Below are 19,920 nucleotides of genomic sequence, written 5' to 3' on the forward strand. Positions count from 1 at the left end.
GGATGTTTTGATGCAACATTCTGATGATATCACTGTTTTACACGAATCTCTGGTGCCATTACTGTAATTCCCAATGATAAACAGCAGAAACAAAGGTTATAGTTTTTAAAGAATAAGAAACATTCAGAAATATGCACTGAGGATGTCAAAGCGGGGTTTGGGACAATCAACACACGTCAAAATGAAGTCTTAGAGTCTTATTTTGACAAGGGACTCATTGTCCATGCAGAACCTTTTGTACCACATAAAGATGGAAGGGAAGGAGGAGGACGCCCACTTGAAGTCAGAACTCTGTTCCACTCCGCTGACCCACTCAACTTGAGTTTATTTTATTAATTTATTTTAATTAATATAATGTATTTCCCTGATCTCTGCCATTTTCTCTCCTCCCCCTTCTCTTCTCTCTCTACCCAGGCACTTGGAGACATTGAAGTAGCTAAAGTATTAAGAGACGGCAGCCTGCTTTTGAAGTGCAAGAATACTGGGCAAAGAGATAAAGCACTCTATATATATAGTTACAAAGCACATGTAGAAAAAAATTGTTGGAACGGGTACTCGTGACAGAGAAGTAATTTCTGGAGAAATTCCATGGTAGAATACATGGAAGAGATTTTAAAAAATGACTAAGGGGAAAAAGTCAATGAGGTCAAACACCTTCAAACATTCAGAAAAAAAGTAGAGCGCACGTTGGTGCTGATAGATCAGTTTCTTCGTGACAAGAGCATATGTTTAACCTCCTAATAGGTGTTACAAATGCCAAAGCTATCACCATATTGCTGCAGTGTATAAGGGGGACTCAGAGGTGTGGAAGATGTGTGGGGAGCATCTGTATGGATAATGTGGAAACAATAACCCAGATAAATGTTGTAACTGTGGGGGAAACCATACAGCAGCATGTGGAGACTTTAATGCAAATAACACAATGTGGAGGGACCAGGAAGACTTGAATGGGAAAGTAATAGAGGAAATTTTAAATGACAAAGGCCTCGTCTGTTTAAATACTGGTGTAGGTACAAGTCTGAATTTGAAAAAGGGCACAGAATCATCAAGAGACCTCATGTTGGTGCCACAAATCTTGGTAGGGAAAGTAATTACTTTACACTTAAACACTTCCGAGTTGGGAAGTGTTGAGAAGGAGCACAGTGGGTAGTAATCATTACCCAATATGTATATGTATAGAAACTGAAAGTGTACAGGATCAAAACAAGGGAGGAGGAAGATAGAAATGTGAGGGTGCAAACTGGGATATGTTCAAAATATTGGCAGTAAAACTGAGTGTGATAAATGTAAACCAGGTGGTTAATAAAATGAATAATAAAATATGAAATATAAGTTGAAGCAGCCAAGGAAGGAAGGAAGGACTTTATTGCCAAGTACGTTTTTACACATACACGGAATTTGACTTGGTGTTTGTCGCGTGCAGTGCAGACAAAATAACAATAATACAGTAAAATAAGACTAAAGACAATAAAGATATATATAACCATACCTGAATTTGGGAGAAAAAAAAATCATTTTTATTTTTCAGTAAAGAAGTGTTCGGTGAATGAGCATATGAAACTCGCTGAACCACTGCTTTCGGCTCCATATTCCATTCCAGAAGGTGGCAGTAATGCGCGTAAGAGCTGTGTGCCAACCACCAGACAGAAGAGGAAAAAGAAGGAGAGGAATAAGCCTGCACGAGAGGGGGCGCTGCCGAGTCCTCCGGGTCGTTTGTGTGGCGTGCAGAGAGGGGGGTTGGAGGAAAAAACCGAGCAAGGCTCGTCGGTCTTTGTTTCTGGCTCGGGCGAAAACTACAAACGTTACAATCGGTGAGGATTCAAATATCAACTATCGACACTTGTGTAAGTTTCTTATAATTTTCCGATAAGGCCGGTAGAGTTTTCGTGCTGTATCCATGTTTTGTCCTCCAGTGAAGAAAACATGTACTTCACAAGATATTTTGTTCAACAAAAGGACACCGACATCGAATCCCTATCGCTATAGCGCGACACTGCAATGAATGAAACATGCTTGTGGAGATGTGTTTAATGGCAACACTACAAGCAGAGCTTTGGATCATCACCAACAAAGGAGACGATGTAATTTTTAACTCGTTCTCGCATGTAGCAAGTGTGCTCGAAACATGTATTTTATGACTTTTTCTGAGAAACTGTGGACGGCTAGGCTAACAAGACTAGCTCGGTAAAATGGAAGAGATGGTCGACACCAATGTTAATATTTAAGTTTGTCTGACGACTGTTCTTTGTTACGTTAAATTTAAAAAAGTGTGTGTGTGTGTATATATGTGTGTGTGTGTGTATGTATGTATATATATATATATATATTTTATTGTGTGTGTATGTACACAGACACAGTCTAGTCTTGTTGAATTCTAATTGATATGAGCAATATGTGTGAAGTCTTATATATATCGATTAGAATTCAGTGCGATGTATACACATGGTCACAGCTAAATCTATCTACACGTAATAACCCAACTTTGATGACTGCTGGTCATTCAATGCTTCATCAATAGATTGTATTTTATTTATTTCAATGTTACAACCTGCTTTCACAATACAATTGTCACATTTTCAGGTTTATTTGAGAGATGTCCACCCCGGATCCCCCTATGGGAGGGACACCTCGTCCTGGACCCTCCCCAGGTCCAGGACCATCTCCAGGTGGCATAGTAGGGCCAAGTCCAGGTCCCTCTCCTAGCTCGGCCCACAGCATGATGGGCCCAAGCCCTGTACCTCCTGGATCTGGACACCCCCACCCTCCGCAGGCACCAACAGGATATTCTCAAGATCCAATGCACCAGATGCACAAAGTAAAAAAACCAAAAACATTTGTTTGACTGTCATTCTAATAATGTATATTATTGTTAGAATTAATTCCACCCCTGTTTGAGTGAGAGAGAGATTGATTACAGTGACATATCAGGTCAATTTAGTGTTGCCCCAAATGCATGGTTTTAGACTGTGCATGTGCTCCAGCTTCCTCCCAGACACTGGCAGAACATACATACACAACACAACAGAAAAAACGCTGACCCCAAGGAGATTCAAACCTGGGACCTTCTTTTAAAGTGACGGTGCTAATCGTTGCCCACTCGTGCAACACACACACACGCACACACACACCTGAAAAGTGTCATTTTCTTTAGCTAGTAATTTCATGTTTCATGTTTACTCAGCCTATCGATGCCATGAATGAGAAGGGAATGACTGATGATTCCCGTTATACGCAGATGAAAGGCATAGGCATTAGATCCAGTGGGCATAGTGGGATGGGACCACCTCCAAGTCCAATGGACCAACATTCACAAGGTAACGCATTATATGGCTGTTTAAAAGTCTACATTTGGCAGGTAAACGGATGAACATAAAGAGTTTTTTCCAGTGCTGAAAATCTGAACATTTTTGGCGAGGCCGTACCATGTTACTTTATACAATGATCGATATTGGAGAACAGCAATGACTAGCAATAATTTGCGATTACTAAGTTACATGCGCTTGTTTTAAATAACTTCAACTCATTTGCATCCAAAGGACATTACTGGTCTCTAAGACTGCTCTGATTTTGGGCTACTCTTCAGTCTTTTAACAGTTGGAGATAGATAGGATGCTAGTCAAATAAGGGTTGTTGTATAATTTAGAACGTTAGCTATGCATGCTGTCTTAAAAACTGGTGAGTGGGAGGTACCTAAAAGTATTTTCTAATTGTGAAGGGTGATCATTTTTGAATATTTTGTTGTTTTTTTTTAAACTGTGCTTCTCAATATGTCTCATGAAATATACGGAAAACGGAGTCCTCACCTTATATTTGAATTAATTTGGTTTGTCTAAAAAGTTATGTATTTAAAATGATAAATTTCATTTATCTTATATTCCCTGAATTATTATTGCGGCTTCAACCGACACAAAAAAAACTCGTGAGTTATTGTAATTTTAATCTTTGAAACTTACTTTAATTACTTATTTCCCAATTGAGCAAATCTAATAATCGGTCTGTTCTATTCTGTTAATTTTTGACTTAATAGTGCTCCCTTTTAGCTTTAATCACATTAACACTGTGTTTGGTGGATGCATGTTCTCTTCAAGAAATACTCGGATAAGTGGCTAAGATGGACAATTAGTTTAATATGAATGTTAATGTGTAAACTATGTTAAGTCAAGATATGTCTCTTAAATCTTCAGCAATGGCAAAAGTATATTTTCACGAGCTTACTGTGTATATTTCCTGCAGGTTACCCATCTCCCGTGGGAGAACATGCCCCTAGCCCTGTCCCAGCCAACGGGCCTCTGTCTGTTCCTATGATGTCAGGAGGTCCCTCTGGCTCAGGTTCCGGGTCTCTGGAAAGTGGTGGGGACCCTAATCATGGTATAGGCCAACTTAACCGCAGTGGTCCTGCAGCTTCAGGTGGTCCTGGGGGTGTGGGAGGTGGCACAGGTGGTCCCACTCCTTTTAATCAGAACCAGCTGCACCAGCTCAGGGCACAGATCATGGCTTACAAGATGTTGGCACGGAGCCAGGCATTACCAGAACACCTGCAGATGGCTGTGCAAGGGAAGAGGCCCATGCCTGGGATGCAGCAACAGCAGATGCCTAATATGCCCCCCATTACTGGGCCAGGAGGGGGACCAGGGGCAGGGGCAGGTCCAGCTCAGGGTAACTACAACCGACCACATGGTGAGTTTTTTCAAGTCTCCTTACAGCATAATAGAAAAAAACATTAATGATTTTCTTTTGACAATTTTGTGTTTAGGAGGTATTCTAGGTTTGTGTTGTGGTTTGTCTGACTATGTTACAGCACAAAGTTGTGATTTGTACATTTTCACTGGCTTATGTGTAGGATGTAAAAGATCTCTGTGTTGCATTTAGAACAAAGACAGACAAAATGCAACTTTCTAATTGTTAACATTTACGTTGCACGAATCTGCATATATGACATAAAGTACGGTATTGCATTTGCATTAATTGTTTATTTTTTGTGTGTGAAGCTGATTCTTTTGTTTGTAATTTTAGGTATGGTAGGTGCCAGTATTGTGCCTCCTGGAGCTGCAGGTGTTCCCTCAGCTATGCCAGGTCAGGCTATCAATGGACCCCCTAAATCTTGGTCTGACGGTAAATTTTGTCCTAAGTCTTGTGACGCATTAGTGTACATGTAACCACATAGTTTACAGTTTGGCTTTTCTTTTTTAGGACCAGTGGTGAATGCTGCTACCCCATCTAACCCACCTCAGAAACTGATTCCAACTCAACCAACTGGCAGACCCTCACCTGCTCCCCCTTCTGTGCCCCCAGCAGCCTCTCCAGTGATGCCCCCTCAGACACATTCCCCAGGACAGCCTGCCTTGCCCCCTCCTATGATGCTTCACCCGAAGCAGAACCGAATAACCCCAATACAAAAGCCTCGTGGTCTGGACCCAGTGGAGATCTTACAGGAAAGGGAATACAGGTGAGGATTAATGAATGATAATGAATCCTATAATTAACTTAAATTAACTTCTTCAGATAAAATTAATTTTAGTGTCTGTATTTTATATTTTATATATATTTAGAGTTGGTAAGTCAGACTTTAGGGGACTGGGCTGAAAAGCACTGATCTGTGACCCCAGAAGAGATATAGTGGTCAAGAAAAGAGAGATTGCCTTTATTCTTTTCCCCTCTATGCTAGTTAAATGTGGGATAAATGCAATTTGATGACAGTTATTTTTAATTTAAAAGTTATTGTTTGATGCTTTTATTTCTGTTGTTCATAGTGACATTTTAAAGATTTTAGGCTGTTGTTATTTGGACACGTTATACAGGAAAGTGAAGGATTGTGGATTTTTTAATGCAACTTCTGCAGGCTACAGGCTCGAATTGCTCATCGTATCCAGGAGCTTGAGAATCTTCCTGGCTCTCTGCCTGGTGATTTGCGCACCAAAGCTACCATAGAGCTCAAGGCCCTGAGGCTGCTTAACTTTCAGAGACAGGTAACCAGGATCTTTTCTAAGGATTCCTTCAAGGCCAACCAAAAATATGCACACTGAACCCATTTGTCTGGCATTGTGAAGTAAATTCACTTTAACTTGCTTGTTTGGTGCCCATACTGTAGCTGCGCCAGGAGGTGGTGGTTTGCATGCGTCGTGACACTGCTTTGGAAACTGCCCTTAACGCTAAGGCCTACAAGCGCAGTAAACGACAGTCTTTACGTGAGGCTCGCATTACTGAGAAATTAGAAAAACAGCAGAAGATCGAACAGGAGCGCAAGCGTCGTCAAAAACACCAGGTTTGTCATGATTTTACTCATTTTGATATTCTCTTTATGTTCAGATTTAAACTATCAGAATTTATTCAACTAATATCTTGGTGCATGGTTCAATATTATTTTTGTTATCCGACTTGCCTCAATGTAGTTTCTCCAGTGCAGTATTTGTTGAAATACTAGTTGTTGAATTGGTCATTTTTTACATTGCAAAAGTTGTATTAATAAACTTTATGTTCTGCATAGGAATACCTAAACAGTATTCTTCAGCATGCCAAGGACTTTAAGGAGTACCATCGCTCCATTACAGCAAAAATTCAGAAAGCAACCAAAGCTGTTGCTACCTATCATGCCAACACTGAGCGTGAGCAGAAGAAAGAGAATGAGCGCATTGAGAAGGAGCGAATGCGGAGGCTAATGGTGAGTGAAGCCAGAAAAATGTATAAGTAAGCTGTATGTCATTTATAACTGTCTGCTCTGCGTGTCCTAGGCTGAAGATGAAGAGGGCTACCGTAAACTCATTGACCAGAAGAAAGACAAGCGTCTGGCCTATCTATTGCAACAGACTGATGAATATGTTGCCAACCTCACTGAGCTGGTGCGAGCCCACAAAGCTGCACAAGCTCTCAAAGAGAAGAAAAAAAAGAAAAAAAAGAAGGTTATTATTTGGTGGTGTTCCTTCTGTTTGATTTTTGTTGTGCAGTTTTTATATCTTTATATCTTTTTTAATTTTTCCTGTTTTTAGAAGACAGAAACTGTTGAAGTTAGTAGTAGTGGTGCTACTGCTCTTCTCGGACCTGATGGAGAGGTGAACTTGGACATTGTTACAAGTTTAATGAGCACTAATGTGTGGTGATATCTTTAGCCCTACTACAATAATGAAATATCACTTTTATTTAGAATTATTTTTAAATTCATTTTACCATAAATTGGTCCCACATTTCTTTTTTCATTTGTAAGTTTGACTTTCTTTTCTAACACCATATTTGTCTACAAAAGCCTTTAGATGAAACCAGTCAAATGAGTGACCTGCCAGTAAAAGTCATTCATGTGGATAGTGGGAAGATCCTGACTGGGATCGAGGCCCCTAAAGCTGGTCAGCTAGAAGCCTGGCTGGAAATGAACCCAGGGTCAGTCACATCTTACTGTTTTTATATTTTTTTTATTTTTTTAGTAAACACTGTTGTTTTACAACAAATGTTTAAGTTGCGCATTAACAGGCAAAGTTTTATTTCTTGCAGTTATGAGGTTGCTCCACGCTCAGACAGTGAAGACAGTGGTTCGGAAGAGGAGGAAGAGGAGGAGGTATACAACCTTGCTGGCTTCATTGTAGTCAATATTGAACACTTGCAGCAAATTGCTAATTTCCCTGGTGGACACCCCCTAAAGGGATCAATAAAGTACTCTTGAATCTTGAATTTATGTAACTGCTTTATTTTATTAAACAGGATGAAGAGGAAGACCAGCCTCAACCTTCTTCAGCAATGACAGAGGAAAAGAAAAAGATACCTGACCCTGACAGTGAAGATGTGTCTGAAGTGGATGTCCAGCACATTATTGAGTATGAGGAAATTCTAGGGCCCTTTCTTGTACTTTTTTTTTTTTTTTTAATTTTCCTCTTACTGTAAATCATCTCTTAATCCTCTTACAGACATGCTAAACAGGATGTAGATGATGAGTACAGCAATGCAAGTTTCAACAAATGCCTGAATTCCTACTATGCTGTGGCACATGCTGTTACTGAGAAAGTTGAAAAACAGTCTACACTTCTGGTCAATGGGCAGCTCAAGCAATATCAGGTGTGACATTCAAAAACATGATTTGCAGTAAAATCACGTTGTTGTTGTTGTTGTTGTTGTTGTTAGTATAGCATTATGTTAATCAGGGCTGCCTGTCTATGATTGCTCCTGTACAGATTAAGGGTTTAGAGTGGCTTGTGTCCCTTTACAACAACAATTTAAATGGCATTCTGGCTGATGAGATGGGCCTTGGCAAAACGATCCAGACCATCGCCCTCATCACTTACCTCATGGAGTATAAGCGTCTCAACGGACCTTTTCTTATCATTGTGCCACTCTCGTAAGTCATAGGCAGACTAGTTAAAACTAAACGGTGGTTTTATCATGTTTATATTTTCATTCTGTACTAAAATGTGCCTTTTTTTTTTTTTTGACAGCACTCTTTCAAACTGGGTATATGAGTTTGATAAGTGGGCACCATCTGTTGTCAAAGTCTCATACAAGGTCAGTCATTCTGTTTTACATCATTTAAATCTTTTTTCATGCATATATATAATTTGTGCAGTCACATATTACAGTAGTCTAAAGTAATATCACTATTGTAAAATCAACCCAAATATATACTCAAGTAAATGCATTACTTAACCAAATGTTGAGCACATTGTATAACAAAGATATTGTTTGATAAACATTTGAGAGTGTAAAACTAAATTCTTAAAGAAACCAAACAATTGCATCCATAGATCAGGATTTCTAGAAAATGTTACCATTCATTTTACCTGGTCCAAGCATTTTCTGGAATGTTGATTATCATAACAATCGCTGATTAAGTGATGCATTAAAAGAAATTGGTAAATACAGTTGTGTACACGGCCTATACAATATTTAAACTGTAGTTCAGTACTGTATAGTTTAGCAAAGAAGAAAATGGAAAATTAATTTGAATTGAATATATGATTATTTGCACCGAAATCACATTTTTTGCAAATTGTTAAAAGAGCACCATGTTGTAACTGAAAGTACTGCTTTTTGTTCTCAGGGTTCTCCAGCTGCTCGTCGAGCATTTGTTCCAATCTTGAGGAGTGGGAAGTTCAATGTGCTACTGACCACATACGAATACATTATTAAAGATAAACAAGTACTAGCAAAGGTACAGTAACACGATTTGTCAGTTAAATGTGTTATTGTATGCTTCTTGTTCAATGTTCTTATTGTTTCAATATTTATACTAAAGCTCCGTTGGAAGTACATGATTGTGGATGAGGGCCACCGTATGAAGAACCATCACTGTAAGCTTACTCAAGTCTTGAACACACACTACCTGGCCCCAAGACGTCTGCTGCTTACAGGCACTCCACTACAGAATAAGCTTCCAGAACTGTGGGCTCTTTTAAATTTTCTCCTGCCCACCATTTTCAAGAGCTGCAGCACATTTGAGCAGTGGTTCAATGCTCCATTTGCTATGACGGGAGAAAAGGTACTTTTTTATTTTTTTTTAAATTAATTTTTCTTTTAACTGCATATAACAATTGCAGTTTCTCAATATACCATTATGTTTTTCACAAAGGTTGACTTGAATGAAGAAGAGACCATTTTGATCATTCGACGTTTACACAAAGTTCTCCGTCCATTTTTGCTACGTCGACTAAAAAAAGAAGTTGAGGCTCAGCTGCCTGAGAAGGTCAGTCTCAGTATGTTTTATCCATTTTGATCAAGATTTTCTTTGGAATTAATGCTAATTTTTGGCATTGACTGTTACAGGTGGAATATGTCATTAAGTGTGACATGTCAGCCCTGCAGAGAGTTTTGTACAGACACATGCAGGCTAAAGGGGTGTTGCTCACTGATGGGTCAGAGAAAGATAAGAAGGTAAAAACAAATGTTTAAAACAAAATGTGTGCTTTTTCACACACTCTCAAATAATTCTGGATATGTAAGTGATGTATGAATGTAAACTGATTTTGTGGAAAAGTGAACATACTGACATAATTTTTAATATTTTCATTGTTATAGGGAAAAGGTGGTACAAAGACACTGATGAACACTATTATGCAACTGAGAAAGATTTGCAACCACCCCTATATGTTTCAACACATTGAGGTAACAAACAAGCTTACTCACTAGTTATCTCTCCACTATTACTGTAAAGTCCGCACTCTAGAACGCACCTGACTGTAAGCTGCACCCCCCAAATTTACTAAAATATAAGAAAGAAATCCAGGTATAAGCCGCACCTGGCTATAAGCCGCAGGTGGCCACTTTGAATCATGAGATCTTTATGGTACACAGATCATTTTAAATGTTTAATTACTAAACACAGCTGTAATACAGCAACAAAATTACATTACACTAACATGTCGGTTAAAAACGAGCCTGCCGGCTGTTGATAGTAAGTCTTTAACTTAAAAGCTGCATCTCTTCATGTGTTATCCATGGTGAGGTTGTGTACATGAAGTGCAAAAAGACTGATCAAAGCACAATTAAACTAGCATCTTACTCTGCTCTTTACTTTATCTCTTCACCTTGCGCTTATGCTGCTTGAGCGCCCTCTGGGGGCCGTAAATATCCATTCTAATTCAGAAAACTATTTGTCCCAGTGATTGGAGGGTGATTGGAGAAATTGTTAAAATCCATAACTAAGCCGCATCACTCTATAAGCCGCAGGCATCAAGGCATGGGAAAAATGTAGTCGTTTATAGTGCAGAATTTACGCTATATCAAAGAGCAGATTTTGCAATATTTATATATATATTAAAAATATATATAATTTTTTGCTGAACAGGAATCATTTTCAGAGCATCTTGGGTATACTGGCGGAATTGTAACAGGGTAAGATTTTTATCCATTGATCTATTTACAACAGCTATAAAAGTCACAACTCGCATTGATCCTTTTGCCTGTTTAGCCCAGATCTGTACCGTTCTTCTGGGAAGTTTGAGCTGCTTGATCGCATCCTGCCTAAACTTAGGGCCACCAACCACAAAGTGCTACTTTTCTGTCAGATGACCACCCTCATGACCATTATGGAAGATTATTTTGCCTATCGTAACTTCAAGTACCTGCGTCTGGATGGTGAGACATTATAGTGGTTTGAAAAGCTAACACTGTTACAAAACTGTTTTCTCTCTTGATATACTCTTGACAATATTTTCTTCAGTAAATTATAATGAATACAGCGTTGTGTTGTTTTTTTGTTGTTGTTTTTTTTTGTTGTTTTTTTTTAAAAGAGTAATTTTTATATTACATGTAGGAACGACTAAGGCAGAGGATCGCGGTATGCTGTTGAAGACTTTTAATGACCCAGCCTCTGACTACTTTGTGTTCCTGCTCAGTACCAGAGCTGGAGGTCTTGGCCTAAACCTACAGTCTGCCGACACAGTAGTCATCTTTGATAGTGACTGGAATCCTCATCAGGTAAGAATATATTGACATCCGTCAGATGTATTAAGCTAAATAGTTGTCCCAACATTTCTTTGTATCATAAGTATTATGTTAGCTATGTTCATTTGCAATTTTTTTCCAATATGTTTGTCATCAAATTTCATTACTTCACATTTACTAAGTGCAACTTGAGTAAATATTACATCATAAATGCTGCATTTTTACCTGACCTCCACCTGGACATCTCTTTGTGCACCTCTACAGGATTTACAAGCTCAGGACAGAGCACATCGCATTGGTCAGCAGAATGAGGTGCGCGTACTTCGTTTGTGCACAGTCAATAGCGTGGAGGAGAAGATCCTGGCTGCTGCAAAGTACAAACTGAATGTGGACCAGAAGGTCATCCAAGCTGGCATGTTTGACCAGAAGTCTTCAGGATATGAGCGCCGGGCCTTTTTACAGGCCATTCTGGAGCACGAGGAGCAGGATGAGGTCGGAAAATTGTTTGTGGTACTAGGGACCAAGGATATGTTTCACATTTATAGTATTTTTAAATCGGCAGCACTTAACTTGAAGATTGGATCAGAAACAGATGGAGTAAATGTCACTGCAGCAATATCACATGTAAAATATCACATATGTAGGCAAACGCTGTTGGTATAGACATAGGTCTCTGAATTATTGAGTGTAATTAATTTTGATCTAATATGTCCTTATAAATTTCAACCTTTTTTTTCTGTATCTTACAAAAAGTTTTAATGCAATTCCCTGTACCGTATTTTCACAACCATAAGGCGCGCCGTATTATAGGGCGCACCTTCAATTAACAGCATATTTTAGAAATATTTTCATACACAGGGCGCACCGTGTTATAAGGCGCATAGCATAGAAACTGCGTAGTGCCTGTGGTTTCATGACGCGTTCACTAGATCGAGCTGCGCTAAAAGGAATGTCAATAAAACAGCCAGATAAGTCAGTCAAACTTTATTAATAGAATACAAACCGTCGTTCTCACAACTCTATTCACTCCCAAAACGAATAAACAGCTGTTTTATTATTTTTCCCGAGTGACGTAGTGTTTTCGCGTAACACAGTTCCTTTAATAACAGCGAGTTATAACAGGCAGTGCAACATTTTTACCACAAGTGGATAGTGGAGTTTAATAAATCTTCGATTTAGTGCAACATTTTTATCACGTAGTACCGTTGCGGTAAATCAAACGTTAGTGCAAACACAATATACGGTAACTCGAACTCTCGAAGTAGTGCAAAGCAATAGCAATAGCAATATAACAACGTTGTTCAAACGGTAATGTCCATATTCACAGTATGACCAGCCTTGTTAAGTTGTAAACACACAAAAGAAACACGTAAAGCTCACTTTATCAGTTCATTCCTCATCCAGGAATCCCTCGAATTCCTCTTCTTCAGTGTCCGAATTGAACAGTTGTGCGAATACGGCGTCCAACATGGCCGGCTCCGTCTCGTCAAAGTCGTCATCAGGGTTGGTGTCGCTGGTGTCGTCTGGCATTTCAGTGACAATCCCTGCCTTCCCGAAAGCTCGGACCACGGTCGATGCCCAGGCATTTACGATCCACTGGCAGATAGTGACGTATGACGCTCGGCGCCGTCTCCCCGTCTTGGTGAACGTGTGTTCGCCGTTCGTCATCCACCGCTCCCACGCAGTTCGCAGTCTAGTTTTGAATGCCCCGTTGACACCAATATCTAGCGGCTGGAGTTCCTTTGTTAATCCACTTCTTGCTTTGTTTCCTCGGAAGCTCCGTTGAGTCTTCTTTACCTGGCGCAGGTCGTCTTGTTGCTTCCTCCACTTCCGCACCATTGATTCGTTCACGTTAAATTCTCTTGCCGCTGCTCTATTTCCGTGTTCAACTGCGTGACTGATAGCCTTCAGTTTGAACTCTGCGTCAAAAGCGCGTCTCTTGCAAGGAGCCATTTTGGGGTCTTTACAGACAGAAATGGTTTGGGACTGAATTTACTGCTGTTACCTCGGCCACGCCTACTGACTACGGTAGCCGCGATTAACCCAATATTACCGTAATCCATACAAAAGGCGCTCCGGGTTAAAAGGTGCACCGTAGATTTTTTAGAAAATTCTAGGCTTTTAGGTGCGCCTTATAGTCGTGAAAATACGGTACATAAAAGTGGAATTTTTGTGACTGAAGTGTATCCTTCAGCATGTAATTTAATGTGGGGGTTGTATTCTTTTTTTGGTCACAAAGTAGCCCGAAATTTGTCTTAAATTGTCCTTTTGATTTAGAGAATATAAGCAATTTCATTGTAAATGGTTGTCTGCTGTCTGGCATCATTCAACAGGAGGAGGATGAGGTCCCTGATGATGAGACTGTCAATCAGATGATAGCCAGGAGTGAAGAGGAATTTGAGCAGTTTATGGTTTGTGTAGTTCACTTTCTCACCTACAGATAATTTTTTAATAGAATTTCTAAGAAACTATTAACACAATTGCTCCAGCGCATGGATCTGGACCGACGCCGCGAGGAGGCCCGCAATCCTAAGAGAAAACCTCGTCTGATGGAGGAGGATGATCTACCAAGCTGGATTCTTAAAGATGATGCCGAAGTGGAAAGGCTAACCTGCGAAGAGGAGGAGGAGAAAATGTTTGGCCGAGGTTCTAGGCAACGCAAAGAAGTTGACTACAGCGATTCTCTGACTGAGAAACAGTGGCTGAAGGTCCGATGTTGTCACACGTAGTTGTTAAAAGCTATAGCTTTTAATTTGCCTAATGAAGTTTTTTCCTTGCTGGCAGGCCATTGAGGAGGGAAACCTGGAAGACATTGAAGAAGAAGTGCGTCATAAGAAGACTTCCAGAAAACGCAAGAGGGACAGAGACCATGATGGGGGCCCTGCCACTCCCAGCTCCAGCAGCAGTCGAGTGAGGGAGAAGGATGAGGAGGGGAAAAAAACCAAGAAACGAGGTCGTCCACCTGCTGAGAAACTCTCTCCCAATCCTCTGTCCCTCACCAAGAAGATGAAGAAAATTATTGATGCTGTCATCAAATACAAGGATGGGTAAGAAGATTTACAGGCCGTATATGACAAATTAGATTATGTGAAATCGGTGTTGATTTTACATTTCATTTTTTTTGTCCTATCAGTAATGGTCGACAGCTGAGTGAAGTATTCATCCAGCTACCATCTCGCAAGGAGCTCCCTGAGTACTATGAGCTAATTCGCAAACCAGTAGACTTCAGAAAAATCAAGGTAAGCCCAGCAATTTTTTGCCCGTCCATAATGTTTTCAAGGGGAAATGAAATATGAATGTTTTCAAGGGGAAATGATGAACAATTAAGACTCAAGTCTCTGCGATTATATAAGTACAGTGGGACCTCTACTTACGAACTTTTCTACATGCAAAATTTTCAGGTTACGAAATGTCTCAAATATTTCCTCGTTACGAAAGAGATTTCAGGATACGAAAAACAAAAATATGCTACCGCTGCTACTCGCAGCTCGCGGAGTTTAGCGAACGCAAACATGCTTGTAGCTGCTCTGCCATTGGCTATCGCCTAGCATCTTCCTGTAATCCCATTGGCTAGGAGGGACAAGTTTGTGTGTATCCCAGCGTCTTCTACGTCGTCTTCGGGATTTATTGTGGGTGTTCGTATGTTTGTCCATTAGATGGCGGTGTTACCACAAATGTTAACGTTCGTTGCTAGTAATGATGGCTAATGTAAGATTAGCCTATAATAAAGTTCATTTTGTTCCTGGAGAAGCCTTGCACTGAATTCCTACAGTTATTGTGCGGTAATCTAATTGTAACATGTATTTGTTACATGTTTTGATGCATTTTTATGATTTATAAAAAAAAAAATATGTCCGAATTTTTGGAGGCTTGGAACGGAATAGGGCATTTACATGGAAAACGCGTCTCTACGTAATTTTCAGGTTACGAAACAACTTCTGGAACCAATTAATTTCGTAAGTAGAGGTCCCACTGTAGATACCAAAGTAAGTGTGAAATGGTGCAGAAAACACCGATAAAAATGGCAGCGTTGCTGCGGTTAGAATTTATTGTCAATGGAGCAGTGTGCACAGAAAGACTTTACTTAGACATAGAGGATTTTTTAGCTCAAGAAAATGACTGATTCATTAGCTGCTTTAGGTGGGACTGTGCACGGAGCTACAATTGGAGCATTACATGGCCAGGAGCCATGCCCTGCCTGTGCCTACATACACTGGGATTCCTAGCCACGGGTCATTACAGTAAGAGCTGGCCAACCCACTGACACTGAGCCAAACCATACCAGTTGGGTGGGATGAAATTCTCCAAGTCTTGGCCACGTATACCTTAACCGTAACCCATATATACTGCAGTTGGACAGGCTAATAAACAAGCTCTTGCCGCAAACTGCTTTTTTTTCCTCATGCAATCAGAAATTCCCTGCACACATTACTATAAAGGTGCCATCACAAGATAAACTTTATGTAAACAGGAAGATTCTTCAGTCAGTGTGCAGATCATCTGTATTGCGCAAATGCAATTAACTATTATTGTTGTGAGGTTGCCTGGACCGTCAAGATTCATGCATTCTGACCATTGGCAACAGGCTACAAAATACACCGGTGCTTCTTAGCAATAAATCATTTAGTTGTCCGAAAAGGAATTCCATACTAAAACCTGATGTATGCCGGTCCAAGAGCAGAGGTAGAGGTTAGGTGTGGCTCATGAAACTTTGCAACGTTTCAACTACAACTGCACAGGCCATGTGCACCCGGCAGGCAAAAAATGTAATATGCCAAAGATAAGCGATTCATTCAGAAATCAAAATTGTCTCTGTTTCAGAGCCTCTGTGTAATGTGAGTCAACCTGCTTTAGTACCAAGTGATGTTCCAGATCAAATAATTATTAAAGGATCACGGATCTATCAAAAAATAAAGTTACGTTGTCCATACATCCATTTGTAAACACTACACATTTGCAGAGAGTGGGCTTATGGAAATATACAGTTGAGAAGTGCTAGTCGCATCATTAAGACTCTATATTCATTTTTTATAGAAATATTGAATATATAGTTAATAGTAGGCGATGCGGATTCTAGTGCAGTATGTTTCCAAAACGATCTGATCGCGATATACCTATTACAAAGTATTGCCTGTCTAAAATCCTGTAGAGCAGGAACTTTCTTTGGTTGTGAAAATTCACCCTCCATTAAAATTGTTCTTCTGTATTCTCATGGCATGATAGCACTTATATTCAAAAAGCATTTACTTTTTGTTCTATTAAAGATTCTTAATTCTTAAGGGGTGGGGCTTTTTTCTGACAGATATCAATTGGTGGAAAACATTTGCAGCATCTTGCACCTCCATTCACCTGCCTTGTTTAAGCCAGTCTGAAGCTGTCAATATTATTTAATTTCTACAAACTTCACATGGTGTTTTGTTGCATTTGAAAACATTTTGGAAGGTAGATGGAAAATAATTCCTAGGCAATTCTGAATGTATTTGCAGATGAACATATTACTGCACATGATTGCTTTAATACATGTTGACCATTTTTGATTTTCATTTACCATCAGGAGAGGATCCGAAGCCATAAGTACCGCAGCTTGAATGACCTGGAAAAGGACGTAATGCTGTTGTGTCAAAACGCTCAAACTTTCAACCTGGAGGGTTCTCTCGTGAGTCGTCCCCACATAACTACATTATCAGTGAGAATAATATTTTTAGAAATGGAAATTTGGCTATTTAAGCTCAAAGGTTTTGACTAATAGCTTTATTTAGGTCATGGACTTTTGATTTTGGGTTACAGTATTTAGAAAAAGTAAAATAGAGGAGTATTTTTCACAATCTGTCTATCAATTACATTTATCAGTAGAGTTCCCATCCTTGAAATATCATATCTGCTTTATCATAAATAACGTTTCAGATCTATGAGGACTCCATTGTGCTGCAGTCTGTCTTCACAAGTGTGAGACAGAAAATAGAGGAGAATGAGAGTGAAGGAGATGAAAGTGAAGAGGAGGAGGAAGATGTAGATGAAGGCTCAGAGTCTGAATGTGAGTGGCACTGCTGTTTCTGCCTGAACCAATCTTTCGACAAAACAAGTAAGGAGGTGTGTGTGTGTCTGTGTGTGTGTGTCTGTGTCATGTTAGCCCGTTCAGTGAAGGTGAAGATCAAACTGAGCCGAAAAGAAAAAGGCGAACGTGGAAGTAAAGTCCATCGAAGGAGGGGCCGTGGTGCTCGAGCTAAACCAGTGGTGAGCGATGACGATACCGAGGAGGATCAGGAAGAGGTGAGGATAAAATCTTGTTGTTACTTCCAATCTTTTTTCATCTGTATCATTTGAATATTTTATTTTGCTATTAGAATTTGAAATAATCTCAGTGCTGCCAGAAACTCTTCATGCCTGACCAATGTGATTCTCTATTGTTTCATCCTGTGATGTTCCTGAGCTCATGTTCTTTGATTTGCATTGTATTATACCACTTTTTACCTAAAGCATATGATATTGCTCTATTAACAGTTAATGAAACTTGGAAGTAATTTTACAAAAGTTTTTTTTTACCATTCTCATTTAAGCTAACAACCCATCTAGGGTTAAGCAGAGCAAAGCAGCTTTGACTACTGTCAGCTCCAGAATCATCTTCATATTTTAACTCTTTGCAACTAATGATGTATTAAGCTATAAGATGTTTTGAGTTAGCATAGGGCCACTATTTTCTTTGTGCTTCTGTTTAACTTAAACATTTTTATCTGCTTAAGGAGCATTCGGCCAGTGGCAGTGAGGAGGATTAAAGTGAGGCATTCCTGATTGGACCAACAACCTACTGAGTCTTTTGGCTGGAATTCACACATTTTACTTAGATAAAGCAGAGTTTTGGTTAATGGTGAAGGCCCAATTTCAATCTAGATGAGCTGATTTTTAGTGTAACAACCTCAAAGTATAGAATTTAAATCATTCACTTCTATATTTAATCTATTCCCCAAGTTTGAGCATGTTCTTTTTTTTTTAAGCTGTAAATGGCAGAATTAGATCCTGACCTATAGATAGTGGATTATAAACAATTACTTAAATGGTATTGATTTTGTCAGATTTCATGTTGTGTATTGCCCAGGAATCAATTATGTGGTAACGCATGTCATGTTTTTCATTGGAAATGTACTCATGTCTTCATTCTTCTCAATTTAATTTAAACTTCAAATGGATTTATGATACATCCCATCCTGCAACCTTTCCCTCTTAGGCCTAGTTTGTAAATGGGAAATGTAATAGGACCAGTTTCTAATGTCAGTGTCACTGGACTTTAAAAAAAGTACAATAAAAGCATCCCTAAGTGACCTATAGCCTTCCTTCTTTAAAAAGATTAACACTGCAATCAAATCATTGCCTTTTTATTTTTCAGACATGAAAAGTAAAAATAACCTTTTTTAGCAACAAGGAGGAAGATGTCATGATGAATGAGATTTGGGAACAGGGGATTAAACAGCACCCTTTGATACAGAAACATAAAGAAAATTGTGAACAGTGTGGGTTGTGGGAAATGGTGGAACATGTCTTCTTCCTGTGTCCAAGGTACCAGGCACAGAGATTCACAGAAAGCGCCTAAAATAAAGTATTGTTTACTTCCACAAAGTTGTTGGGGTGGAATTGAGATGATGCTGCATTTAGGGGGATTTTTACATTTTTACAAATAACTGGACTTGGTAATAGGATTGAGACCTTAGTTTATTCTGCTCCAGTCCAGAAGGTAGCGGTAAAGCACCTACAGTCATGGCCAAAAGTTTTGAGAATATATAAATATTACATTTTCACAAAGTCTGTTCCTTCAGGGTTTTTAGGTGTTTGCCAGATGTTTCTATGGTATAATGACATACAATTAGAAGCAATTAGAAGTATCAAAAGCTTTTATTGACCATTTGATTTATCACCAAATTGCCCCTGGATGGTTGGGAGAAGTTGCTCTCGGAGGACGTTCTGGTACCATTCTTTGTTCATCGCTGTGTTTTTAGGCAAGATTGTGAGAGAGCCCACTCCCTTGACCGAAAAGCAACCCCACACATGAATGGTCTCAGGATGCTTCACTGTTGGCATGAGACAAGACCGATGGTAGCGCTCACCTCGTCTTCTCCAAACAAGCCTTCTTCCAGATGCCCCAAACAATCGGAAAGGGGATTCATCAGAGAAAATGACTTTACCCCAGTCCTCAGCAGTCCAGTCCTTGTAACTTCTGCTGAATATCAGTCTGTCCCTGATGTTTTTGTTGGAGAGAAGTGGCTCCTTTGCTGCCCTCCTTGACACCAGGCCTTCCTCCAAAAGTCTTCGCCTTACTGTGCGTGCAGATGCACTCACACCTGCCTGCTGCCATTTCTGAGCAAGCTCTGTACTGGTGGTGGCCCGATCCCGTAGCTGAAACAACTTCAGGAGACGGTCCTGCCGCTTGCTGGACTTTCTTGGGCGCCCTGGAGCCTGTTTGGCATCAATTGAACCTCTCTCCTTGAAGTTCTTGATAATCCTATAGACGGTTGACTGAGGTGCAATCTTACTCGCTGCAATAAACTTCCCCGTTAGGCCCTTTTTGTGCAA

At 39.8% G+C, this 19,920-nt stretch overlaps 1 protein-coding gene across 3 annotated transcripts; it reads left to right on the plus strand.

The window, feature by feature from the left end:
- Positions 1-1,671: 1,671 nt before the first annotated feature.
- smarca4a (SWI/SNF related, matrix associated, actin dependent regulator of chromatin, subfamily a, member 4a) lies at positions 1,672-18,674 on the plus strand. 3 transcript variants are annotated; one of them, XM_057015715.1, is made up of 34 exons: positions 1,672-1,811; positions 2,581-2,815; positions 3,182-3,314; positions 4,234-4,677; positions 5,014-5,112; positions 5,191-5,446; positions 5,840-5,966; positions 6,089-6,262; positions 6,485-6,658; positions 6,729-6,896; positions 6,984-7,046; positions 7,238-7,368; positions 7,480-7,543; positions 7,687-7,799; positions 7,890-8,037; positions 8,154-8,317; positions 8,415-8,481; positions 9,017-9,127; positions 9,212-9,454; positions 9,545-9,658; positions 9,739-9,846; positions 9,991-10,077; positions 10,760-10,806; positions 10,883-11,049; positions 11,228-11,391; positions 11,623-11,850; positions 13,692-13,769; positions 13,848-14,066; positions 14,143-14,405; positions 14,492-14,597; positions 16,913-17,014; positions 17,263-17,392; positions 17,489-17,628; positions 18,099-18,674. In XM_057015715.1, exons 2-34 carry the CDS (start codon positions 2,594-2,596, stop codon positions 18,129-18,131), a joined length of 4,887 nt encoding a protein of 1,628 aa, XP_056871695.1. In that variant the 5' UTR covers positions 1,672-1,811; positions 2,581-2,593; the 3' UTR covers positions 18,132-18,674. The 3 variants fall into 3 exon arrangements, with proteins under 3 accessions (XP_056871695.1, XP_056871694.1, XP_056871697.1); XM_057015714.1 differs by having other exon boundaries at positions 1,698-1,844; XM_057015717.1 differs by having other exon boundaries at positions 1,698-1,844; positions 3,236-3,314.
- The last annotated feature ends 1,246 nt before the right edge of the window (positions 18,675-19,920 follow it).

Source organism: Takifugu flavidus, chromosome 18 (assembly GCF_003711565.1).
Source record: "Takifugu flavidus isolate HTHZ2018 chromosome 18, ASM371156v2, whole genome shotgun sequence".
Lineage (NCBI taxonomy): Eukaryota > Metazoa > Chordata > Actinopteri > Tetraodontiformes > Tetraodontidae > Takifugu > Takifugu flavidus.